This window comes from Anolis sagrei, chromosome 5, assembly GCF_037176765.1.
Source record: "Anolis sagrei isolate rAnoSag1 chromosome 5, rAnoSag1.mat, whole genome shotgun sequence".
Lineage (NCBI taxonomy): Eukaryota > Metazoa > Chordata > Lepidosauria > Squamata > Dactyloidae > Anolis > Anolis sagrei.
Window position 1 is genome coordinate 163,891,783 of NC_090025.1, and position 27,981 is coordinate 163,919,763.

A 27,981-nucleotide genomic window follows, 5' to 3' on the forward strand; every position below is an offset into this window, starting at 1 on the left:
ATCCTTAGGTCATTTGTAGCTACATCTATGAACACAATGCAGAATCTCAGTCATTTTCTTTTAAGATTGAAACTCCCTGAATTCTCCAGCCATCATGACAAGCATCTATGTAGACTGGGGGATTCTGGAAGTCCAAAAAAGTAGGTTTCCAAGATATGTGCAAAACTGCCTTCCCCAATGTGGTGCCCTTTAGCTGCTGTTGGAACTGCTCCTATCATCCCAGGGATCTTGTCAATTTAAGCCAGTGATTCTCAGCCTGGGGTCCCCAGATGTTTTTGGCCTACAACTCCCAGAAATCCCAGCCAGTTTACCAGCTGTTAGGATTTCTGGGAGTTGAAGGCCAAAGACATCTGGGCCCCCCAGGTTGAGAACCACTGGTTTAAGTGATGGGGAGCCAGCCATTCTTCAACCCAGCTGAGGGTACCAGTTTGGAGAATTCTGGCATAAAATAAAACTTTTTTTCCTTTCCATCATTCAAACTAACTTTAAAGGGACCCATTCATTCCAAAAACTCTGCTAGGATAGAGAAAGTCTGAGACAGCAATGCAGGAGATTTTTTTTAAAGTTACAAACCGGTGAACTACAAACTTTGTGGTCTTGTCTTCTTCTTTTCAAGCAACAACATGATGCCAGTTAAAAGAATGGGTGCCTTAAACAGACACAGCAAACGTTTTCTATCAAAGTTATAAAAATCACAAACATATGTCCAAATCTGAAAGCACAGCTCAAAACCAGGTTCAGCAAACTGCAAGCTGTCTCTGTAAATGCAGGCAAACCCACCATGCGTGCCATGGTACAGGTAACACTCTTGAGAGGGAATGGAACAACAGGGCGGATGGGTGGGGAACCTGGCCTTTTGAAACTATAGCTAAATGCTCACTGATTTGTGAAGAGAGTGGTGTCTCCAAATACAAATACGTAGGAACGGAGCTGGGAAATGTTACTTTTTTGGACAAGATTCCCAAAACTGTCAGTGATCATGCTGGCGTAGGGTACATCTGGGACATGTAGGGCCCTTCCGCACTCCACAATTACAGCACGACTGTTCCACTTTAACAGTTATGTCTATATCCTGTGGAATCCAATGGTTTGTAGTTGAGTGAAGCAGTAGAGCTCTTTGGAAGATAATTCAATATATCCTTCCCTAAAAAGCAAATCTGAGTATTCCATTGGATTAAAGTGGACTCATAGTGCTACAATTGCAGGGTATAAAAGGGCTATTAATCTAAAGCAATGTTTTCAAGCATGTCTTTCACATGTTCAAAAAAAGGCAGCAGGCATCACTGACAGCGCTTGTTCTTGAGCATTTGGAAGACACGGTATGGAATTGGGAAGTCTCTCAAAGCCAGGAACAATACTGCGTCATCTTCACACCCCACTCTGCTTTGCAGACATAGGCTGCGATTCTACATCTACAGGCAATTCTGCACATACAGTACTGTGTCCTGACACAGCCTGTCAAGTCCTGGGAGGGGTCCCTGCAGTTGCCATTTACCAATGGGAAGAGGGAAGAGGGGAAAGGCCATTCAGAATACAGAGAAGCAGCTAATCTTAGCTCAGTTGGGAGGTAGCAAAATGCGGCTGTACTCTCCAATGGGGTGCACCTGCCCTTTCCTTTCCCCTGCTCAGAGCACCCAGATTTTCACGGTCATGAACTGCCTCCTTCCCAACTTTCCTCTCTTCTGGTACGCAACAGCTGCAGATGCCTCTCCTGGGGGCTCCATAGTGGGAGATTTTTGGACAGAGCACAAGTGCAAATGTATAGCTCTCTATGCCACAACCAAACAGGGACTTACATGCACATAAGTTACACTTACGTACATGTAAATCATTAAAAGGATGCCATTCGTGGCGGGCTGCTAATCCAGATATAGTCTGCGCAAGGACACTGCTTGGCTGGATTTGCAAGAAAAGCATTTGTTTTGAAACAATAGCTTGAAAAGGGACTGTGTGAAATCAACTTTTTTGCTTTAATGGGGACTTTTAGAAGCCACCGCAAGAGGAAGGAGTGTTTTGGGGGGCACCACCATGCAGTGGATTTTGGAGATCTAGGATCTCACTTTAATGCAACTTGGGTGGGGCTGCAGGTTTGAGGAGACCCTTCATGCCAATTAACCTATTACAGTAATTGCTACATTAGAACAAGGGAGGCCTGGCACCCATGTAAAAGCGCCCTGGTGCCAGAAGGGAGGAAGGACTAACTCATCCCAACCAACTAGCACCCTTATACTTTTAAAGGTCTGGGATTTCAGGCATCCATCATAGACAAGACACAGGCTTAGTTTTTAAAAAATGATGGGGTGTGGTAAGAAGGAGAAGGAGGCAGGTACCTTACTGTTTTTTTGTATACCTAGATTCTCCTGAGTCTTCATTTGCATACACACCCGCAAACACCCACACACCCACACACACATCCACCATAATAAAAACTAATAAAAATCATGACTAAGAGCTCACGATGTACAAAATGTTTTGGGGGTCAAGGGAAGAGAAGGTGGCAGTTGGTCAGTCCCACGTGTGCTTTGTCACCTTCGCTAGCTTAAGATACAACCCATCCCTCTCCTTTTCCAGTCCCTCAAGTCATTCTCCAGGAAGGGAAGAAGAGAGGTTCACAGCAGCCAATCAACTGGGATGGATTTTGGTTACGCTGCTCCGGGGTTTTTTTGGATTGACGAAACAGAAGGAAGGGGGATGAATTCCTCAGGGGTGAAAAGAAGATGTTCAGCAGCCACCAGCGGGAGTCATGATAGCCCCCTGGGCCTTTACTTTATGGCGCTGGCCTCCACGTCGCCGGCCACCTCCTCCAGCCTTGGCCTGTTTGGTGAGAGGGAGGGGGGAGGAAAGAAAAAGAAAAACCCAGGTAAAGGTTCAGCGGAAAAGAGAGCATCTGGATCCCATTGCTTAAAACTGAACAAGAAGAGTTGGAGTGAGCAGTATGAATCTAAGGAAAGGACAAATCAAACCAGCTGAACAGCTGAGGATCTTTTCATTCAGCTGGACCTTCAGCAATTGCTTTTTCTTGATAAGGAAGAGGATTTAACTGGGTGGGTTCTGCTTTTTTCCTCTTTCAATCCTGTTTCGTTTCTTCTGGTTATTATTCTTGTTTCTTCGGATTTGTCTTGTATTATTTAATGTTTAAGCTATCTATTTATTTATGCACAACATTTATATTCCACCCTTCTCACCCCAAAGCGGATTCAGGGTGTATCATGGAACACACATGAGAGACTCCCTCCTGGGCACACAGAAAACTGGGCGACTTGGAAGGCACTGAACAGACTGCGCTCTGGCACCACGAGATGCAAAGCCAACCTTAAGAAATGGGGCTACAAAGTGGAATCCACGACCTGCGAGTGTGGAGAAGAGCAAACCACAGACCACCTGCTGCAATGCAACCTGAGCCCTGCCACCTGCACAATGGAGGACCTTCTTATAGTAACACTAGAGGGACTCCAAGTGGCCAGCTACTGGTCAAAGGACATTTAATCTACTACCAAGCTTGCAAACTTTGTGTTTTGTTTGTTTGTTTGTTAAAAAATGCAATGCAACTGTTTGGTCTGCCCCTGACACGATAAAAGCTTCTATTATAACAAATTAAAGAGTTTGAAAGGACGAGGAAGGAAGAGGAAGGAAAGAAAAATGATGCAGCCAGGATGGCCTTTGTTCCCCAAGACAAATGAGCCAAAGCAGCAAGAGAATACAGAAATACCTTATTGCCTTCCCGGTTGTGAGGCTCCTCATCCAGTGCAGGCTGAAGGAAAGTGTTAGAAAGACAGAAGCAGAGATGAGCAGAAAGAGCAACAGTGAGAAAAAGAAGTTCCTTGCCTGGGAACTCCTCTGCATGACTGTTCAGAGTCAAGGCCCATTGATTTCAGTGTGACTTATTGCAAAGGGTTTATTAGGATCACAGTCCAAAATACTCCACAACAGTAAGAGAGGAGGAAAAGACACAAGAATTGTACACAGAGGCTTATACACACACACATGCACACCACTCCAAGAAGGGGAGGATAGCAAAGCAACAGAAGACTCGTTGTAACACAAAGACACAAACTAAGAGAGCTTTTTCAGACTCTTGGCAACCCAACTATAAAGCACAACTTGTATAACTTAGAGACAAGCCTGCTTCTTTGCTGTCCCAGTCAAGCAATTACCAGTTTAGCAGAAGCTTGAAATGCATTTCAATTACAACCTTGGAAGTGGCTTACAATCACCACATGTTTAAGACCCATCCTCCTTTTAAAAAATCAAGTAAATAAAAAAACAACAACATCCTAGAAGATTAACAGGAAGTGATATTTCTTCCATTAAAAAGATCAATAAGACTTGATATCCTCTTGAATAAGTATATTCTACTCCTGCCTTCAGAAAGCAATGCCGACTCCAGACAGAGTTCATGTTCCATCTTTCTGGCCAACACATAAAAGGTCCTTCTCCTTGCTGAGGATGTCCTTATTTCACACATCAAAAGGACACAAATTGCAATCCACAATTTGCAATAAAGCTGTAAGGCTCATACAGGAAAGGCAGATATTTCAAGCTCTGAAACTCAATACATTTAAAACCCTTTTCAGATTAGAGTAGGGACCTCTTCACTCAGGACATTTTGCCCCATTTTGCCACTTTTAGCAGCGGCTTGGAAGAGGCCTTACATGCACCATCTCACAACACATGGCAGGCCCCACCCACATTCCTCCCAAAGTGGGGTGGAAGCGCTGAAAGGCTCTTCCTCCACCGCTAAGTGGGAGGAAAGTGTTGTTTGGATAGTTCCAAAGGAGCTACCCCACACTTCCCTTCCTTTTGCTATGTACTGCTACCCTTTCTGCCATCTGATGGGGAGAAGGAAAGGGTGCCAATTCACCCTTGTCCCATTCCTACCAGGTGCTGAGGGGAGGAGGGAGGGTGTGCAGGGCGTCACGAGCCGCTCCGCAGACATAGGGCCATATGAAGAGGTGGCAAGATTTTTTTTTAAAAAAAAACATTTGATTCTATGATTCTATGATTTTGTCCTTGAACTAAATCTGGAGAATTTCTAATTTTGGTGAGAATTTATAAAAGAATTCTATCAGTTTCCCATTAATATGGAAATTGCATTTTTTACACACCACAACATGGCAAGTACCTTTGTTTTTGGAGAAAATTTTGCTACAAATTTATTCCAGTCCAAGACTGCAAAAACAGAACACACAATATGAATGGGCCTCAAATGCACCCATTTTAATTCTGCTTACCTGAACACCAGCCACCAATATTCCTGCACAAGTTTTGGCAGAGAGGGGGAAAAGGCTCCTCTTCATGACTAGCATTTTACTATGGAAAGCTTGACAGCAAGGAAAGATAACGCTTTGAAATGGGCAATAGGTACTGAATAAGCCATTGTGCATACCTGGGGTTGCTGGGCACTCGTTGGCGCTGATGGGACTGCTGCCACCGAAGTGGCTTCTTCTGCCACTGCGGGACCCGCTGCTGCCATTCCCGCCTGGGCTCCCCCTTCCTCTCGCTTGGTCAGGGGGCCTTTTTTTGTCGACTGCATCTTGATCTGCTGGGGCTTGGAGTTCATTGGAGAGTTATTTGTGGTCTGGAGTAACTGCCAGACAGAAAGAGATGAAGCAAGGTAAACAGATCTGGGGTTTTGCGTGCATGGTGATGCCTGCTCTAAAGCAAAGAATTGACGAAGCAGGGTTTTAAACAAAGGTGGAAATATATGGCCAGCGAGGGCCTTTTGCTTAGACCCTAGAGTCTGCCTACACAACACATTTCCACAAAGGCAAAAGATTGTACCTCTGTAAGACTTCAGGGAGCACGATTCTCTGGCAAAATAAGGATAGGCCCCTGTACCTTGTTTAAACCCCAACTCAAATTCCTTGAGCAAAAGCAGAAGTCAGCTTCCAGTCACTTTTATAAGGAATTGGAAGTACAGTCTCATGCAAAACAGAGTCACCTTAAGTCCCTACACTGGGAGAATGCTGACTGGTAAGTGATAGGGTCAGGAGAGCCACAAAACCCATCAGGCTGTTCATTCTTGATTTGAATATATAGAAAAGAAAAATATTTCTGTCAAATTACACCATTATAGTAGCTTGATAGCACTTAACTCTCATGACTCCATCCTATGAAATCTTGGAATTTCACGTACCATCATGTATTTAGCATCCCACCAAACAACAAATCCCAAAATTCCACAGGATTCAGTCACAGCAGAAAAAGTGGTATCAAAGTGCTTTAACTGTGGTGTGAAAGAAACTTAAGATGGGGAGTTTAATTTCATTGTAAAGCAGAAATATAAAGTGCAAAGGGCCCCACAAAGCCCACCAAAACCAGCAGTGTTACTATCAAGGATCAACAGACCCTTCCAGGAAGCACAATTGAGCAATTTCAAAGAACCTTGTACACAAATCAGGAAAAGGGAGGAAGAAACATGTTTGCATCGCCCTGAGAACTCCCCTTTGAGAAACCCCACACTGTCTTATCCCAAAGCCTTCCCCCACCTTGGTGATAGTGCCCACAGCTTTGGTCCGCCCCTCACGGAAAACCAGCCGCTGGTCTATGTGCAAGTACTCCGGGGTCTTGATGAAACGGAAGTGAACGGTAGCCTTGTCTCCTGTTCGTAAACAGTCTTTGTCCATGCTGAGAATAGTGGCTGTTTGGCGGATGCTGCCACAATGCACTGTGAACAGTAAGATTTTCACAGGTAACTTAGAAGCTATGAAGGAATAAATCTCAACTGCATAGATTATGCCAAGCCATTATGGTCTTTGAGTTTGTTTCCATGATCATGAGTCTTAATTTTGTCAGAAATATTAAAACTTAACTGGGTATTTTTTATTACAAAAGTGTGATTCAAGCACTGAAGTAGTTAATAGGCCGAAGCCTATTAGAGGCAGTGGGCCACAGCTAGTGTCCTCCTGAGGAGAGTGACTAGCCCGAAGCTTGTTAGAGTTAGTGAGCTGAAGCTAATATCGTCCTGAGGAGTGTGAAGTAAACCTCTGTGTGAGAGAAGCCTTGTGTGAGAAAGCTCCAGTGTGAAGGCTGCTGTGTGTAAAGCTACTATGTATTTGTTTATTTGTGTTATGTAAATAGTGCAACCATATTATTTTTCTATAAAGAAAAGCCTCCTATGGAAGAAATAACATTGGTCTCCGTGTTTTTGTTCTCTTTATCACTTTGGGCTACTGGTGCTGAGTCACACTGCTGCTAATAAGTTACTCCGCTGTACATTTATGAGGGGGGTCTTTTGTTAACAAGCCCACTCGTCCCAAAATTTTGCACTCTGTTACTGTAACTTGGGAAACGGGAGGCAATCCACAGTCTGCAGATGTCAAGCCCACCCATTTTTGCACCTCCTCCTGAATCTGTAACTCTGCTACCATGATTCTGGCAATTGTAAAAATTAAAAAAAAACCTCCCACATTTAAAAAGAAGCATGCAGGAAGCAAGCAGCAAGTTTTCACAGTATGCCGTGATGCCTCACAGACTCAGCCTGAAAACTAAATGCAGACTTCCCATGTGCCTTGTTTTGAAGACAAAATATGGCTAGGTTGTTGTAGGTTTTTCGGGCTATATGGCCATGTTTTAGAGGCATTCTCTCCTGACATTTCACCTGCATCTATGGCAAGCATCCTCAGAGGTGGTGAGGTCGCTACCTCTGAGGATGCTTGCCATAGATGCAGGCAAAACATCAGGAGAGAATGCCTCTAGAACATGGCCATATAGCCCAAAAAACCTACAACAACCCAGTGATTCCATCCCTGAAGCCTTCGACAATACAAAATATGGCTTTTTGGAGACACAGAAGTATATTTGGAAGTGCTGGTAGAGTAGTTCCCCTCCCTGGGGACTATGCAGTCCAACCTAGAGTAAACTGTATTGAACTATATTCTGTTACTTTTTTTCTTAGTAAGACAAAGATCATCTAAAACTTCAGAGGCAATCTTAAAAACTGGAAGACTTCCCAAGTGACAAAACCACAGAGACATAAGAATATCTATAACCCAGTGTCTTCAATGTGTAACCTGTGCCGCAGCCTTATTCCCTTCCCCTTGCACAGACACCAGATTGATAATTTCAATGGAACTGATCAATGAGACCAAAAATGATTTTTTCCATGGCCATCAACTCAACCTGCAGCTGAAGCATGGCTCTGACAGTGATACATCAAGCACTCCCTTGGCATGATTCCATTCACTGGGGTTTTCTGCCATTTGTGGCTGCTTTTTCACTAAGTTCTTTTAAGTATCACTAACCACAAACAGGTTCAGTATCTTAGGATCAAAGCAGAAGATGCATGCAAGCACCTCAGCAAACAGCAATACCTACCCATTGCCTGATAACGAGGACTGATGGTGGTCGGGTGATGCAGTACTAGAATTTCTGCTTCAAATTCCCAAGATGCTTGTGGATTCAACCGTGGGGACACCATCACCATACCTTTCCGTATAGAGGAACGCTTGATCTGGGAGCAGAATAATGTAAAACCAAATTTAGGAAGTACTCCAAAAGCTTATTCCAAAAATCAGTTTAATTCCACAGCACATTACAGAAGGAAAACCACATCAGAAATATAAAAGACAGTCATTCCAGAGGTATAACATGAGGGTCATCCAATAGTGCTGAATAGGCATTTTTCAAAAGTGAGAAGCAAAGAGAGGCAAACAGAAAAAAACATTCAAGCAGAGTTCAAAGGACAGTTTGGGTCAGTATAACATTCCTAACTTTAAAGAAAGCCTGGCCATGAAGCTAGTTTGAAGTGTGCTTCAAAGATTTTTATTCTCTGGTCCTTACTAATTGAATATGTTGACTAGAAACACATATGCCAGCAAAATACAAAACACCTAAGGCCTCTATGGCTACAATGCAATCCTATAATTATTAATATGACTAATCCCGCTAAGCGCCATAGAATTTACATCTGAGAAATTGCACATAAGATTGTATTCTAAGCAAGGGGGGAATCATCCAGACTTCCAGATGTTGTTGGGACTGCAATTCCCAGCAGCCTTAGCCTGATTCACTAGTGGCAGGAAATGCTGAGAATTGCAGATCATAATATCTGAATGCTAAAACTCCAGATCGTAACATCAGAAGTACTTCAATACTGAGGAGGAAATGTACAAAACTTCCACTCATCTACTACTCTCCCAAAAGTTTAGGAAAAGCTGTTTTTGGCCTTTGGATATTCTTGAAATACTCACATCTGCAGGCTCCAGATTCATGATTAAAACCAACCAGGGATCACCATGCCCCATATTATTATATAGTGGCAATATGAACAAAGGACCGTTTCAGACAGGGCCCAAAATGTGGGCCCTGTCAGACTTTTACCGTAGGCATCCAAACAACGCTTCAGGTAAAAGAGGATTAACTTGGGACAAAGCAGGTAAACCCTGCTTTGTCCTGAATTAAATAGATACCCCATTAGACCCAGGCATTCCTAAAAGGCCTGGTTCTAATGCAATATGAGCCCTGTGGGGACAGACTCCTGGGACTGCTTCTGCAGTCCCAGGAATGTCCCCACAGCCCAATATGCTTCTTTGAGTTCCATGAACCCGGAGAAGCAAAGAGGGCACCCACCCATTCCCCAACCCCCATGAAAAAGCCCTTAAAATAAGAATAAATGTACTGGGTGTCATGAGGCCTCTCCGGCAGGCCTACTGGCACATAAAAATAACGCACCAGGAGGTGTGTGGGGGGGGAGGGGGGATTCCTCCCCCCTCCCCCCACCTACTGGTGCATCATTTCTATGCACTAGGAAGCCTGCTGGAAAGGTCTCATGGTGCCCAGTAAGTTTATTCTTACATTAAGGGCTTTTGTGTGTGTGTGGGGGGGGGGGGGGGGGGGGTTGGGGAATGGGTGGGTGCCCTCTTCGCTTCTCCATGCCTCTAGTCATAACAAAGCATGCATGTTCACATAATTTAATGCTATTGGGCATGATCATCTTCCTTTTTTATATCCATATGCAGTCCTGGAATCAAACTTCCACAGATATGGAGGTCCCACTGTAATTACAAATATTCTCTCCATTCCTACTTCTGAGTACCGACATTTAGGGTACTAGTTATTTAATTTTTTTTCCCAAGAAGAATAGTACAAGGGATCAAAAGGTTTTCTTCTGGACTAGAACTCCCAGAGTCAGCCCACACATATATTACCACATGGTCCAGGAGATTATAAGAGTTGTGGTGTAAAAAATAGCTTTTCCAACCTCTCAGTATCAGTGAAGTTTACACTTACCTTTTTCAAAGCAAAGGAGGCAGTCTGTCCTCCCCGCACCTCTTTGACTGGCATGCGCTTGCGGTGGATGGACTTCACAGCAATGGGCAGGAAGTTACCCAGCGGGTCTGGACCTAAGAGTAGGGTGTCATTTAACTTGATCAGGCCTCTTAAGGTTGTTCCAGACACCACTGTCCCAACACCCTATATACAGGGAGAAATGAAAAAAGAACTGAGTTATTAACGCTGGGAGAGGAATGGCAGATCCTAGTCCCCATCCTTTCTCAACCCTGGAAAATACGGCAGAAGCAACCTTCCTAGCACCACTCTCCTTACTGGAACAGAATAAGTGTCATCTATTTGGAATTCTGCGGGTTCCTCTTCCCTGTAACTGGTCCTTGGAGACAGGAGATTGAGAAACATCTTAAGCAATTCCAAGTTCTCACCAGTGACATTGGAAATCTGGAATATTGGACACATCCTAATGGGAAAAAAAGAGAGTGAAAAAAACAGAAATTATTCATGACTTTGTGCTATCTTAAACATCATGTCTTGGGATGCCGTGAAAGGAAAATGCCATATAAGACATACTAGATGTCATACCACTGTAGACAGTAAGGTTGGAATCTTAGTTATAATTCCAACAAGTGATTTCTGTTGGAAATAGCAACCTTCTCAAACCTCCACTAGTTATTTGTTTGTATGTAATTCAGATTCCTTACTGTATTTCATTTGTGTATATTGGTATGCAATTTGCCCATAACTCTGTTGTGGGAAGGGCTGCAGACCATGTGATCAGGTCTGGGTTTGTTCAGGGTTCAGCATCCATTTTAGAAACAGACTTCAACATAGAAACTGTATGCTTTCAGACGCTAGCAGGAACAGTATGCTTTTAAGAAGACAGTAGGAACTGTATGTCACCAGCAAGCATAGTTGTTTTGTCTTTCAGCCCCAGTCTTTCAAAATGTTTACCCTCACAACCCCCTCAAACAGCTAAAATTGCTTGAAAACAAAACCAGAAGTGATATCACTTCCTGTGTGGTGTAGTGTCCACATGGAGGGCACTGCTGCGATCATAAATGCCTGCCTTGACTTTTCCTACACAAGACATTCAGAATCTCTACTACTTAACCTGTCAAAGCTGACAACGTGGGACCCTCCAGCAGACTGCAACTCCCATCAGCTCCAGCCAATAATGAAGAGCACTGGGAGCTGAAATCCAACAAGATTTCAAAAGGCTCACTTTGCCCACCCCTGCTGTAGAAGTAGTTCATCTTGCTACTGTGGCCTCTTTATGTGCTTCTCATTTGTCACCTTTCTGAGCTGAAGTTGGACGCAGTCACAATGACATCATCCTTGCTCTGGACCAGCACAGGGATCTTCCGGCATCCTGGGGACTTCAGAAGTCGCTGCAACAGCTTCAGGGTTTCTTTTTAAATCAAATAAAGAAAAGCTATACTTAACATCAAGCAAGTAGTAATTGCATGCAAGCGAGCTAAGCTTCAAATCTGTATCAGCTACTGTTATAGAAATAACTCAGGAGTTATGAAGAAATGGCAGAACAGATGTGTTTTCAATGTCACTGTATTATTTATTATTATTTTATTATTTACTTCATTTGTATATCATTTTTCTCATCGGGGGAGGGGGGGTTCAAAACGGTTTCCAACATATATACAGAAAAATTCAGTGCCTCACATACACAAAAACCTAACATAAAAACAATAACATACCGCTATCAATTAAATAATAAAAACGCAATTACATTTAAACAGTGAAACGTGGAGTTAAAAACATCTTAATATAAATGTTAAAATAACACAATCCAACAATTCTAGTCCAGGGCCATTCCAAATATCAATATCTATTGCACATGATCCTGATTTTTCCTTGTATTGTTTACTGCCCAAATGCTTGGTCCCATATCCAGGTTTATACTTATTTTTTCAAGGTCAGGAGGGAGGGAGTTCCATAGCTGAGGAGCTACTAGCGAGAAGGCCCTGTCTCTCGTCACCACCAATCGAAGTTGCAAGGGAGGTGGAATCGAAAGTAGTGCCTCCCCAGACGATATTAATCTCAGAGATGGTTCATACATGGAGATACGTTCAGATAGGTAAGCTGGGCCGAAACCATTTAGGACTTTATAGGCTAAAGGCAGCATTTTGAATTCTGCTTGGTAGCAGACTGGCAGCCAGTGGAGCTGGCGTAACAGGGAGGTTGTGTGCTTCCTGTACTCCGTTCCGGCAAGCAGTCTGACTGCCATCCATTGAACCAACTGGAGCTTCCAAACAGTCTGCAAAGATGTAGAGTGTGTATATACCTGTGATCCACCAGATGTAGTATTAGAACAGGGGTCCTCAAACTAAGGCCCGGGGGCCGGATGTGGCCCTCCAAGATCACTTACCCGGCCCTTGCTCAGGGTCAACCTAAGTCTTGAAAGCACACAAGAACAACAATCCTATTTCATCAGCCAAAAGTAGGCTCACACTTCCCATTGAAATACTAATAAGTTTATATTTTTAAATTGTTCTTCATTTTAATTATTGTATTGTTTTAAGTGTTTTTTGCACTGCAAATAAGATATGTGCAGTGTGCATAGGAATTCATTCATGGGGGTTTTTTTTCAAATTATAATCCGGCCCTTCAACAGTTTGAGGGACTATGACCTGGCCCTCTGTTTAAAAAGTTTGAGGACCCCTGTATTAGAGCTTCCAGCTTCTTTGGCCATCTGCTATATTAGCTGGTTCTGTTCTGCAGCATACATGTTAACAAGAATGGATGCTGAGATAGTCCTAAAAAAACCCCCACTCCACTATCACTAAAAATAAACACCCTTAAAAGCCCTACAAAAAGTAACTAGAAACAACCAAGCAGTAGTATATTTCTGATTACCCTTTCCAAAGGAGACAGTAATGATTTTTTTCCTAAAAGTTTACTTTGTATCTGTGCATACTTCCGACAGTCTTTTGGAAAACTCACTCCAATTCCTCAATATCCTGCTCCAATAGCAAAGGGACAAGGACAGAGGGTCTCACCACCAACATCCAGTTTTGAGGAATGATTGGGAGCAAGCATGCCACAATATCCAAAGTTACAATCAGCAAGACACCATTTTCGCCAGAGAGATAAATAGCTGTGGATATACTTGGTTCTTGTGGGTTTTTTTGGGCTATATGGCCATGTTCTAGAGGCATTTCTCCTGACGTTTCGCCTGCATCTATGGCAAGCATCCTCAGAGGTGAGGTCTGTTGGGACTGGGAAAGGGGTTTATATATCTGTGGAATGACCAGGGTGAGACAAAGGACTTTTGTCAGTTGGGCTAGGTGTGAATCTTTCAACTGACCACCTTGATTAGCATACAATGGGCTGACTGTGCCTGGAGCAAACTCTTCTTGAAAGGTAATTAGATGTCCCTGCCTGTTTCCTCTCTGCTGTTTTTGCTGTTGCAATTTTAAATTTTTTAATACTGGTAGCCAGATCTTGTTCATTTTCATGGTTTCCTCCTTTCTGTTGAAATTGTCCACATGTTTGTGTATTTCAATGGTTTCTCTGTGTAGTCTGACATGGTGGTTGTGAGAGTGGTCCAGCATTTTTGTGTTCTCAAATAAAATGCTGTGTCCAGGCTGGTTCATCAGGTGCTCTGCTATGGATGTGGATATAGCTTTTGCCTCAGGCCCCTTCTTCATTGCCATATAATCAAGATTGTCAAATCAGATAATTCACATTATCTGCTTTGAATTGGATTATATGAGTCTACACTGCCATGTGATCCAGTTCAAAGCAGAGAATCTGGATGTTATATGGCAGTGTAGAAGGGGCCTCGGAGTGGGTGGCTTCATTTTTCGGCTGACAAAATTGGCAATGTTCTAACACAGGGGTCCTCAAACCCCAGGGGCTGGATGCGGCCCTCCAAGGTCATTTACCCGGCCCTCGCTCAGGGTCAACCTAACTTTGTAACAACTTGAAAGCACACAACAACAACAATCCTATCTCATCAGCCAAAAGCAAGCCCACACTTTCCATTGAAATACTAATAAATTTATATTTGTTAAAATTGTTCTTCATTTTAATGTATTGTTTTTAAGTGGTTTTTGCACTACAAATAAGATATGTGCAGAGTGCATAGGAATTCATTCATGTTTTTTTCCAATTATAATCTGGCCTTTCAACAGTTTGAGGGACGGTGAGCTGGCCCTCTGTTTAAAAAGTTCGAGGACCCCTGTTCTAACAACTTTGAAAAGAGATGTCCAATTTAATCTAACGCCTTGGTTTAAAAACATCTCCCAGCAAAAATAATAAATTGTATTTGCCAGAGCAAAATCATTTCTCCATGAATCCTAATTATCATGATTAGGAGTGAAAAGCATAAGATGCATTTGAAAAAAACAGCTGCTAAGGGCAGTCCAGATATAACACCATCAACATATTTTACTAGAGTCAGCAGCTCTGAAGAACACTGAGTGCCAGCACAGCCTCCTCATCACATCTCTGCTTTCTACCAGTGCGCTAATTATACACTTGAGATGATCCTTGGCTGTCTTATGCATCACATTAACTCAAAGGACCAACAGTCACTGTGTCAGAAGACCTATGGGGCACCTGCACTGTAAAATTAATGCAGTCTGATACCACTTTAACTGCCATAGATCAATGTGACGGAATCCTGGGAGTTATAGTTTTACAAGGTGTTCAGCCATCTCTGGCCAAGAGTACTAGTACCTCATCAGACTACAGATCTCAGGATTACATAACATCGAGTCAGTTAAAGTGGTATCAAACTGCATTAATTCTAATTAGTAACAGGCTATTATTTCCAGCAGCCAATAGGGCTTAGCCTTCTTGTTTCCTATTCCATAAAGGCAAGGAAGGAGCCCCCGGTGGCGCAGTGGGTTAAACCACTGAGCTGCTAAACTTGGTGACTGAAAGGTCGCAGGTTCGAATCCAGGGAGCGGCGTAAACTTCCCCTGTCAGCCCCAGCTTCTGCCAACCTAGCAGTTCAAAAACATGCAAATGTGAGTAGATCAATAGGTACCACTCTGACGGGAAGGTAACAGTGCTCCATGCAGTCATGCTGGCCACATGACCTTGGAGGTGTCTACGGACAACGCTGGCTCTTCGGCTTAGAAATGGAGATGAGCACCACACCCCAGAGTTGGACACGACTGGACTTAATGTCAGGGGAAAACCTTTACTATAGGCAAGGAACATTCATTTCATTTCAGATGGCCTATAAAAGGAGGAGCCAAGTACATACACATCTCAACCCACAAATCCTTTGACAAAGAAGCTCCCTTTTTCTAAGTCTTTTTATGCTGGCCCAGCCAAGCTTCTCCTCTTTCCTTGTGTTCTGTTTCATCGTGAAGTGTTTTTAAATTTTTAAAACAACTTTGGGATAGCAAGGATGGTGCAATGGCGCTGGAGAACCACTACCACAGCATACCAATAGAATTCTAACCAATGTTACCATAAAGCCACTAAACATACAGAAAACATGCTCTGCCAAGGCAACTTCAGCGTCAATGCTGAACAGAAAAACATTACAGAAAACAGAAAAGAGTCCATCGTGGACACAATAATCAGGCACTGAAGATTTTAGACATTGGGTTGATGTGAGTTTTCCAGGCTATATGGCCATGTTCCAGAAGCATTCTCTCCTGAAGTTTTGCCCACATCTATGGTAGGCATCCTCAGACATGAGGTCTGTTGGAAGCTAGGTAAGTTACATTTATAGATCTGTGGAATGTCCAGGGTGGGAGAAAGAACTCTTGTCTGTTGGAGACAAATTTGAATGTTGCTTAGCATTTAATGGTATTGCAGCTTCAAAGCCTGGCTGCTTCCTGCCTGGGGGTCCTTTGTTGGAAGGTGTTAGCTGGCCCTGATTGTTTCCTGTCTGGAATTCCCCTGATTTTTGAGTGCTGCTTCTTGATTTTAGAGGTTTTTAAAACTGGTAGCCAGATTTTGTTCATTTTAATTGTTTCCTCCTTTCTGTTAAAATTGTCCACATGCTTGTGGATTTCAGTGGCTTCTTTGTGTAGTCTGACATGGTAGTTGCTAAGTTTTCTTGGAAATCTACTTACGGCCCCCTCCCTTTCAAAAGAGAGTCAAGACTTGGCTCTTTGAGCAGGCATTTCCAAATACAATGTAATAGACATAGGAAAATGGAATGGTTGAACAATGTGATTGGACAATGTTTTTAATAGGAGATCTAATGTTGATGTTTTTATTGATTTTGTTATGGTTTTATTATCTGATTTTTTTTATTGTATTGAAATTGTATTTTATGGTCTCGGCACCAATTGTGAACCACCAAAGTCGCCTGCGGGTTAAGAGGGATGGTATATAAATATAGTAAGTAAATAAATAAATAAAAGCCATCAAAGGATTCCCCCATGTGGTAAGCAGCCAGACCTTGAAGCTGAAAAGTTATGCAATGCTAATCAAGATGGGCAGTTGCAACATTTTTCTTTAGCTTGTTTTTTTTTCCTCTCTTTTTTTAATTGTCTTTTCTCTCTCAATGTAGTTTTTAATTGTAAACCTGTGTTGAAAATCAATAAAGATTATTGGAAAAAAAAGATAGGCAGTTGCAACATTTACGCTTGCCTCAAGCAGACGAGAGTTCTTTTTCCCACCCTGGACATTCCACAGATATATAAACCCCACTTGCCTAATTTCCATAAGACCTCACAACCTCAGAGGATGCCTGCCATAGATGCAAGTGAAACGTCAGGAAAGAAGGGTTCTGGAATATGGCCATACAGCCCGGAAAACTCACAGCAACCCAATCAAAAGGTGGTTCCTCAGCCTTTTCACCATATCAAAAGAAATGGTTTTGAAAACCACAGCTAATCTAAGATGACTATAGAGATCAAACTGTAAAATGTTAAAGAAGGAAAACTCTGTAATTAAAAAGCAACAAATAGCATAGGGTTATAAAATGCTCTGGCGTGGGCTGGTCATGAAGAGTCGGAAGTGACTGAACAAATACACAACAACATAAAATGCAATGTCAAAAAATACAAATCAGAAATTGACAATTACTGGAAAGAAAAAAATATTTTAAAATTAATCTAGTTTATCTGCAAGCAGTCACCAAGAAAGAAGATGGCAAATACTTCTTGATAAAAAGAATATGTTTGTGTTTACATCCACTTACCTTGGAGAATATTGGCAGGACACATGTCAATCTTGGTCACTACCACAAAGACTGGGACATTGAGTGCCAATGCCAGACCCAAGTGTTCCTTGGTCATCCCAACAATCCCAGCATTGCTGCCCACCTACAACAAGACAAAACATGAGGAAAGGGGTGGTAAAAATAGATGTGGAGAGACAACCACTCTAAAGCTCTGGCTCAGGACCAAACAACACCTACAGCAAAGGAAGTGGGATTGGGAGACAATTAGCCTTTTGAAGGGAACATTTTCATGAGCTGTCTTCCCAGAACATTCAAAGTATGAATGGAGGACATAGTATGAAGTGTGAATGGAGGACACAGTTCTATCTATAGCAAAGTCTGAAATACAGTGCTACACTAAGGAGGAATCAAAACAAACCATATTGGCATCCCTGAAGCCATTCAACTTTTTTGTACTGTGAAATTACCCATTACATTACACATATTAACTTCTAATTTCCTGAATCTCATCTGATAGTGAGAATTTAAGCATCTATTGTTTTCACCAATACCATAACATTACAGTATGACAGATGCTGGAGCTAAATAGCTATTGTTACAGTGACAGCTTACCATTAACATGCAGAAATCAGGTAGATGCCCAGTCATGCCAAAGACAGTAGTCTTCAGGTACTTCTCATGCCCAGCCAGGTCAATGAAAGTAATGACCTTTGTGGATTTCTCACAAATCTTAGTCCATTCCAAACTTCCACCGTGGCTGTCAGGCTTGTTCACAACATTGCCCTCGCTGTCGAAACCCAAGATGTCATTGCCTACGCTGCTGGTGCGCCCCGATTCAATCTCATGCTTGTGGCGAAAAAGCTTCTGGCGAGCAAAACCACGCCCATTGTCCAGCTCACCATGGGTGAGGACGCCCAGCAGAGTGCTCTTCCCAGCATCCACGTTGCCAACCACTGCTACCCTGTAAGAAAAGCAGACAAAAAAATCTATATTTGTGCACTTAAGCCTTTCGAACAGCCCCCTCAGGGCTAGCCCTGTTATTAGATAGCGTGAGACAGGTGCTTTGAGCAACAGAGTTGAGCTGATGTAAAAAGAGAGCATATTGTTAGTTATTCTATTTGCTTTTATTATATTTTTAGTGCCAGGCATGGAGGCAGATGAAAAAAGAACTCACCTGGCTTAGCTTACTTTGCAACAAAATGACTCAGGCCATTTCTAAGTCCCAAATAAGAGGAAACTCTTTAGCATATACAAGATATAAGAGTTTATAGTTAAACAATCACTTCGTAATTATCTATTCTCAAATTGGAGGAATAATAGGATGCTAATGCTCTGAAAGAGACAACTGAATAAACTGAATATCCATGTTCATAGCCAAAGTTCTGTATAATGGGCTATCTTTAAGATAACCATTTTTGCAGGAGTCTACCATATCCCATGCAGCTGTGGACAAGTCTACATAGGGACCACCAAACACAGCATTCAAATGCAAATCAAGGAACATGAAAGGCATGCAGACTAATTCAACCTGAAAAGTCAGCCATAGCAGAGCACCTGATGAACCAATCTGGATACAACATATTATTTGAGAACACAGAAATGCTGGACCACGCTAACAACCGCCATGTCAGACTACACAGAGGAGCCATTGAAATCCACAAGCAAGTGGACAATTTCAACAGAAAGGAGAAAACCATGAAAATGAACAAAATCTGGCTACCAGTTTTAAACAGGACAGTAAATAAAGAGCAATACTCAAAAAATAAGGGAATTCCAGACAAGAATCAATCAGGTTTAGCTAACACCTCCAAACAAAGGATTCCCCCAGGCAGGAAGCAGCCAGGCTTTGAAGCTGCGATGCCATTAAATGCTAATCAATGTGGCCAATTGCAACATTCACACTATCCTCAAGCAGACAAGAGTTCTTTCTCCCATCCTAGGCATTCCACAGATATATAAACCTCACTTGCTTAGTTTCCCACAGACCGCTCAACATCTGGGGATGCCTGCCATAGATGTGGGTGAAATGTCAGGAGAGATTGCTTCTGGAACATGGCCATACATCCTGAAAAACTCACAGCAACCCAGTGATTCTGGCCATGGAAGCATTTGACAACACATTGAACTTCAGTTGTATTACCCTCAGTGGTAATACAAATATTTTTAAAAGTCTTACCATCTTGTGCAAACTCTGTAGTTTGAACGATGATGCTGCAGGTGGAAGAAAAAAGGGTGTGCTCACAGGAGTACACCCTCTTTTTCCTTCTCCTCAGAGTCCAAACCAGCTGCACCTTAAACATCAGAACTGCCTCTCTAACCTTCCCATTAATAAGCAGTCGCTATTTTTTTTGTCGTGTCAGGGCAACCAGTCAATTATATTACATTTATAACAGAACAAAGCAAACAAACAGACAAAATACAAATTGTGTGAGTTTGGTAGTTGATTAAATGTCCTTTGACCAGTATCTGGCCACTTGGAGTGCTTCTGGTGTTGCTGCAAGGAGGTCCTCCATTGTGCATGTAGCAGGGCTCAGGTTGCATTGCAGCAGGTGGTCAGTGGTTTGCTCTTCTCCACACTCGCATGTCATGGATTCCACTTTGTAGCCCCATTTCTTGAGGTTGGCTCTGCATCTCGTGGTGCCAGAGCGCAGTCTGTTCAGTGCCTTCCAAGTTGCCCAGTTTTCTGTGTGCCCAGGAGGGAGTTTCTCATTTGGTATCAGCCATGGATTGAGGTTCTGGGTTTGAGCCTGCCACTTTTGGACTCTCACTTGCTGAGGTGTTCCAGTGAGTGTCTCTGTAGATCTTAGGAAACTATTTCGAGATTTAAGTCGCTGGCGTGCTGGCTGATATCCAAACAGGGGATGAGCTGGAGATGTCTCTGTCTTGGTCCTTTCACTATTGGCTGCTACTTCCTGGCGGATGTCAGGTGGTGCAATACCGGCTAAGCAGTGTAATTTCTCCAGTGGTGTAGGGCGCAGACACCCCGTGATAATGCGGCATGTCTCATTAAGAGCTACATCCACTGTTTTAGTGTGGTGAGATGTGTTCCACACTCAGCAGCGGAGTAGCACAGCGCAAGGGCAGATGTCTTCACTGTGTCTGGCTGTGATCCCCAGGTTGTGCCAGTCAGCTTTCGTATGATATTGTTTCTAGCACCCACTTTTTGCTTGATGTTCAGGCAGTGCTTCTTGTAGGTAAGAGCACAGTCCAGAGTGACTCCCAGATATTTGGGTGTGCTGCAATGCTCCAGTGGGATTGATAGCTGTTGGAGTGAAATTTTGCAGAAGGCACAAAAGGCTAGAAAACAGCCTTCTGAACTCTATTCAGAAACAGTGCTACATGCTTGTAAGCCTCACTTACATTCCTGTACTGACAAGATATTGCCTGTGAACGAGCTCTAAGCTAGAGAAAATTCTTGAGTACCATTTGGCCTCTTCTTTGGTTTTTGTACCATTGACAACAATGACACTTTTTCAGTTTGATACTCACAAAGTTTTACAAAGCAAACCTGGAAGAATATTTCCAGTTTTTAAGCATCCAATTAAAATTTCAGGAAAGGATAAGGATTAGGAAGAGGTGAAAATCAAAGACAACAACCCCTCAACTGTTCAGTTTGATTAATTCCAGGTAATTTGTCCAGTCACAATATACTGTTTTAATCTTCTGAGGATAATATTTTAATTGCCACAAGAAATAAAAGTTAATCTATGTACTACCCTAGAAACCAAATGCCATTTCCATGAACCAGTCTATACCATCCGTTCCACTAGCAACTTTACACAAGATGTTTTTTAATCTACAAAGGCAAAACTAAAATAAATCTGGTGACTGATAGACATAAGGACATGGCTTGAAAAGTGTTGTGCCCAGTGGGGGAAAAATAGAATAAAACCATAGAATAAAACCATAGAAAAAAATAGAATAAAAGCCTCCTATTCAAAGATGGCTTTATCAAGCATGTCTTCAAGATCCTAACTTCCAGCAGTCTGTACACATAACGTACAACAGAAAGAGAAATTTTAATTAGCAAAGAAAAATCGAGTCACTTTCACAGTCAAACCAGAGTAACCAGCTTTCTATTATGCTGCAAGAGAAGCCTGCCAACTAATTATCTCTCCACCTATTTCCTCACCTGACCTCCAAGAAATCATTGTCACCCACACGTTTCCGAACCAAATAGTCGCGCACTTTGCCTCCCGCCTCTTGGTGTTCTCGTAAGAGGATCACATCTGCATCGATTTGCTCTGCCATGCTCTTCACGGTTGCATATGAAGCTTCCATGTCTGCATCACTGAGCCCATACTCAGTTCCATCTAGTTAAACATGGGAGAGAAAGAAAAGGGGATCAGAGACTTAAGAGTATTGTTTTCCCACTTGATACAGAACTTCTACTCTAATCTTGTTAATGTAAACTCATCTTACGACTGGAAGTGGTTATCGTACTTAGAATAGACAAGAGGAATTGTTTTTTGCCCCAACAGCTAAAGTTTGAACTTTAGACTTAAAAACCAAAAAAAGGGGGACGTGGTTGTAAATGTCTTACACACTGGGTGATCTTGAGCAAGTCACACACGCTCAGCTTTAGGGGCCAACCTCCTTGGAATAAAGCTTGTCCAGAAAAACTATGAACATTTTATCATAATTCAGGCCCCTTCTACACTACCCTATATCCCTGGATCTGATCCCAGATTATCTGCTTATCCCAGATTGTCTGGCAGTGTAGAATCATATAATCCAGTTCAAAGCAAATAACCTGGGATCAGATCCTGAGATATAAGGACAGTGTAGAAGGAGCCCCAGAGTTGATTTGAAAGTACATAAAACAATCTGAGGAATACTACAGTGGGGGTGAACAAGTTCCCAGTAGAAGAAGAGCATGCTAAATTCCTTGCCAACCAACCCACTTAACCCACTTAAGAAGCACAAATCAAACTCTGCAGAACACAAATTTATTTTAACCCAAGACCATATTTCTCACACACTTATTTTCGATTAAAAAAGTAACAAATGAAAAATCATTTTTTCCAGCATATAGGTACAGCAAAATGGGTGGCAGTAGAGTCACATGTGAACCACATGTTGCTCGTGCCTACAATGGAAGCAAACAAAAAAAATCAAGTGCACCTGAATGACAATTCCAAATGCTTATACCTTTAACTGTTTGCTCAGACCTATCTTTAATCCAAGCTGGATAGTACAGATCTACTAGTGCATGTGTGTGCATGAGCATGTGTGACAGAAGAGGCAGACTGTTTTATACTAATCAAATGCCTTCTTCCACTACTTGAAGACCCAGCAGGAAAAGCCCAATTGGATCCCTGCTTCTAAGTCAAGGGTCACAATCATGTGGGCCACAGGCCTTCAGAACCATTTTTGCAGCCCTTGGACTCCTCTCAGTGTCCTTTCCATTGTGATTGTTTTGTTATAAAGGGAAAATGGCTGCTCTTTCAAAACAGAGCCCACCCTGCATCTTTTATTTTGCCTAAATTTTCCCCCTGCCAAAAGAGGCTTACAAAACCTGAAACAAATTTTGCTTACCTCTATTTTCTTTTGTTGAGGGCCTGCTTTGGCCTGTGGTGGCTCCAAAAAACTGACATCAGGATACTCACAACCTGCCCACCCATCATAAATAGTTATTCAAATATTTAAAAAACTGTGGTAGTACAAAGGGCAGGAGCTCATATTTGCAAAGACATCATGCAAAACATGTGCATAATGGAAGTCTCATTCACACAACAAATATTCAAGTGCATAAATGCCCCGTGGTTCATGAACTGAAGGGAATTATTTTTGATCACTGGTTTCTCATTCTTTTGAGGATTAGGCTGATTGCGGTTATTTATTTATTTCATATTAAAAGTATTGCATAAATTAGTATAAAATTAATAAAATTAGAAGGAGCACAAGCAGCTAAATATCTTTTGACCAAAAGTAGGTAACAGCAACTGCACTGTCTGTAGCCTCAAACAATTCTTCCTCTGTACATGAGGCAGGACATTAAGGACACGCATACAGATGCAGAATTGGCTGTTCTGCTCCACAGTTGCACAAGGTGGAGGATTCTTTTAGGCAGTGCAATTTTGCCAGATTGACTTTTGATCTGCCACTCCACTTCTGAGTCTGTTCAGGGACTTCCAAGTTGCCCAATTTTGGTTTGCCCCTGGAAGAAGACCCTCACGGGGGGGCCACCCAATTGGGTTGCTGCTATGCTTCCTACTGATATAAGTGCTAAAACCTTTGGTTACTTTAGTGGGGACGAGGAGCCTTTCCCCACTAAATATTCCGAGGAAAGAAAGACAATATGCCCATCTTACTGGGAAAATAGATAGGGATTAATTTTTTGGAATGTTTTGAACTTGCTTTGTTGAAAATTAGAGCACATACACACAAAAATGTAAAAATCCAAGCATTCATTTTGGACAAAAAGCAAAAATACAAACAATACTGTGAAAGTGTCACAGGACACTACATTGCCTTCAACTGGTTGCCTTTTGCTTATTCAAATACAGGTTGGTGTTGTCTATGAAAATGCTTCGTGTTGCTATGGCAGAAGGCAAAATGTGACCAATAAATTTCAAAGCATTAGTCACCTACAGGCAAGGTGAAATGCATTTGTTACTATGAGGAAATAAAAGCATTTAACCCTCAAGTATGAACCACACATTTTCCAAATACCATAATTCAAGCCACTTGCATTGAGCCCTGTTAATATTTTATTTGTGGTACTGGAGAAGGAAACCAGACTCACCTGATCCTTGTCCAATGACATAGATGGTCTCTCCGCATCCTTCATCCATTCTCTCCCACATCTGCCGTAGTAAGCTATCATACTGTTCCGATGTTGGGCTCACCATTACAAGCTAACAAAGAAATAAAATATCCACATTGCTCTTTCTGATTTTGTAAAGGAAAACAAAGCCACCTACCCAAATGCCTGGTTAGATATCAGAGATCACATTCTCTCAAAAATGTTTCTCTTATACATTTCAACTACATCATAAAAGATCCATATTGTACACCATAAAGGGATGAAGTCCCCTTTGAATGGGATTTTGTTCTCTGAATTTTGTTTTCATTTTGAGCTAGTATTAGGGGAAAAAAAGTGGCACTTCTCAAGAACAACTTCAGAAATTGGGCTTTGCAACAGAACTATAGGAAGGGATAAAATGCAAATTATAATAATCACTTCAAAGGGAGAAGTTACAATAGCCCGCTTCCAGCTATCCTTCCAGAAGAAGTCTGAAGCCTTTTTTATTCAGGCAGGATTTTAAAGAAGAAAGTTCTCAAATGTGAGGGGTGTGTGTTTGGTGGTATTTGATTATATTTCACAATGTTTAAGTGTTTTGAGAGTTTAAAATTATTTTAACTAATTTGTACATTATATATTACATGAAATAATACTAATAATGTTGCAGTACAGTAATATAGTACAATATAGTAATATATAATACTAATATTGTTATGTTAATTATTGTATGTACATATAATATTGATATAATATTGATCATAATATTATAATGTAATACAATATAATACTAATAATAATGCAATATAATAATATAATTGTATATTACATATTACATGTAATATTACTAATAATATTACAGTATAGTTGTATAGTACAATATAGTAATATATAATACTAATATTGTTCTATGCTAATAATATATTGTATATACATAGAAATTCATAATAATATTATAATGTAATACAATATAATACTAATAATACAATATAACATATTATAATAATATTGTAATATAGTAATACTAATATATTAGTATTGTACATGTTGTACAACCATGTTGTAAACTGTTCTGAGTCCCGTCCCCCGTCCCCCCAAGGGTGAGAAGAGCAGTATAGAAATGCAGTAAATAAATAAATAAATAAAATTCTATTTTAATATTTGTAAGCTACAGATTTTAAATTGTATTTTGATGTTGTCAGCCGCTTTGTGGCTTGATCAAGAGATAAAAGCGGAATAATAACAAATATAATAAATTATTTAAATGAAACAAGCAATCTTGCTACTTTGACATAGTTAATATACAAAAAATAAATCAAAGGTGCTAACACTTCACTACATTATTATATACAAGGAGGATATTATCATGTCCCTTCATGTCATTTCTGACTGACAGTTACTCTGTCATTGGTTTTTCTAAGGCTGCAAGAATGTGACTTGCCTATGGTCGCCCAGTGGGGATCCATGGCTGAGTGATTTGTGCTGAAGTTTATAGTAATAGGACATTCTGCCTTGGTTAGACCACACCTGGAATATTGCGTCCAATTCTGGGCACCACAATTGAAGAGAGATATTGACAAACTGGGATGTGTCCAGAGGAGGGCGACTAAAATGATCAAGGGTCTGGAGAACAAGCCCTATGAAGAGCGGCTTAAAGAGCTGGGCATGTTTAGCCTGAAGAAGAGAAGGTTGAAAGGAGACATGATAGCCATGTATAAATATGTGAGAGGAAGTCACAGGGATGAGGGAGCAAGCTTGTTTTCTGCTTCCCTGGAGACTACGACACGGAACAATGGCTTCAAACTACAAGAAAGGAGATTCCATCTGAACACGAGGAAGAACTTCCTGATAGTGAGAGCTGTTCACCAGTGGAACTGTACTTTGTTTAATGGGTATGCTATTGTGTATGAGATTTATTTTAATTGCCTTGTATTGTGTCTGTTATTGCTTGTATTGATGTATTGCGGGCTCGGCCTCATGTAAGCCGCACCAAGTCCCATGGTGAGATGGTAGCGGGGTATAAATAAAGCATTATTATTATTATAACTCTCTGCCCCGGAGTGTGGTGGAGGCTCCTTCTTTGGAGGCTTTTAAACAGAGGCTGGATGGCCAACTGTCAGGGGTGCTTTGAATACAATATTCCTGCTTCTTGGCAGGGGGTTGGACTGGATGGCCCATGAGGTCTCTTCCAACTCTATGATTCTATGATTTGTGTATTAACATTGCATCTGTGTAGTTAGAGAGTCTTCATTTTTAGGCCTGTTCCTGGGGTTTTGTTTTTTTAATCGCCAAGGTAGTGACATCTCTGGCCCATCCTCTGTTCAGATATCAGCCAGCATGCCAACACCTTAAATGAAGAAATAATTTTCTAAGATCTACAGAAATACTAAAAGGAACACCTCAGCAAGTGAGAGTTCAAAAGTGGCAGGCTAAAACCCAGAACCTCAATCCATGGTTGATCCCAAATGAGAGACTTCCTCCTGGGCACACAGAAGGCTGGGCAACTTGGAAGGCACTGAATGATTCAAAAACTTGCATTGGAGAGACCACATCATCTCTATGTTATTAAATATGGTTTTCTGTGGGCGAGCAGATGGCGACTACTGGATGGCATATGTTCTGTATCAGAAACTTGAGCTGATGTGGTCTATCCAAGGCAATTTTCTGAATCGGCACCCCAAATAACCAAACCGAATCTAAAGTTGACCAAAAATTGAATCGTAATCATTTTGGTACTAATGTTAGAGAGTCAAAAAAAGGTCGGAAACCCCTGTGACTTCTATTCATTCACACTGGTTAGGTGTCACTAACCATGGCATGTAAAGTGGTGTCAAGTGTAGAAGTCTGTGATCCTGCATTATCCTGACATGCATCAGATAAACAGAGGGTGTATCTGCAACAGGTATGGGCCAAGTTGGGCCTTCCAGGTGTTTTGGACTCCAACTCCCACCATTCCTAACAGCCTCAGGCCCCTTCCTTTGCCCGCTTAAGCGGCTTAAGCGGCTGAGGGGGAAAAGGAAGGGGCCTGAGGCTGTTAGGAATGGTGGGAGTTGGAGTCCAAAACACCTGGAAGGCCCAACTTGGCCCATACCTGATCTAGATGCCCCAGAGAGGGTCTCACTTCGGAATAAGCGGCCTTTAGGGGAGTGCTAGAAGGCTTTGGCATCCCAGAGCTCCGCCATCGGCGCCTGCCACGTCCACGGCCATGAGAAGCAGCGCCAACCCGCGTTGGCACGTTCAGACGAGCGCCAGGATACACGGGAGTGAGGGGGTTGCCTCAGACAGGGTCCCTACGGTGGCCGAAAGGGCCTTGAGCGAGAGGAAGCGGCCTACCTTGCTGGTGAGGTCGAGCTCGGGCTCTCCGTTCAGCACCTCGCCGTCCTCGCTGCAGTCCGAGTCCGGGACTCCTCCGCCGAGGTGAGGCCTGGCAGGCGAAGGCGCCGACCCCGGAGCCCCGGCCCCTCCGCCGTGAGAAGCCGGCTCCGGGGCGAACATCGAGGCCGGCACCGGCGAGCCTCCCATCGGGGAGCGACTCCGCTCCGTCGCCATCTTGGCAGCCCGGGCCTCCTCTTCCCCCTCCCCCTCCCCGGGGCTCATTAGCATAGCCACGCCCCTCCTTCCCTCCCTCGCGCGCGCGTGTCTAAATTATGCCCGCGCGCTACTTAAGAATCCGCCAATCAGGGCGCAGGGTGATGAATAATTGCCACACGCATTAAGCCACGCCCCTTTCAAGAACCCATCAGCCTCGAAATGATTGAGAATAGCTCCAGTCCTGTATTTTAGAGACATATCCCAGGGGGTGGGTCTTGAAGGCTGCTTCTTCTTAACCAATACGGAAGAAGAAAAGCGTGATAAACCACTCTTCTAACCAATCGCATTCAATATTCAAATA

General features: G+C 42.3%; 1 protein-coding gene across 2 annotated transcripts; it reads right to left on the reverse strand.

Moving 5' to 3' along the window:
- Positions 1-544: 544 nt before the first annotated feature.
- On the reverse strand, positions 545-27,679 carry GTPBP1 (GTP binding protein 1). 2 transcript variants are annotated; one of them, XM_060777055.2, is made up of 13 exons: positions 27,423-27,679; positions 24,093-24,204; positions 21,477-21,657; positions 17,957-18,305; positions 17,363-17,486; positions 11,524-11,638; positions 10,546-10,690; positions 10,231-10,413; positions 8,317-8,452; positions 6,489-6,667; positions 5,387-5,587; positions 3,710-3,751; positions 545-2,814 (listed from the first exon to the last, which is right to left on the reverse strand). In XM_060777055.2, exons 1-13 carry the CDS (start codon positions 27,636-27,638, stop codon positions 2,722-2,724), a joined length of 2,076 nt encoding a protein of 691 aa, XP_060633038.1. In that variant the 5' UTR covers positions 27,639-27,679; the 3' UTR covers positions 545-2,721. The 2 variants fall into 2 exon arrangements, with proteins under 2 accessions (XP_060633038.1, XP_060633040.1); XM_060777057.2 differs by lacking the exon at positions 3,710-3,751.
- Positions 27,680-27,981: the final 302 nt, after the last annotated feature.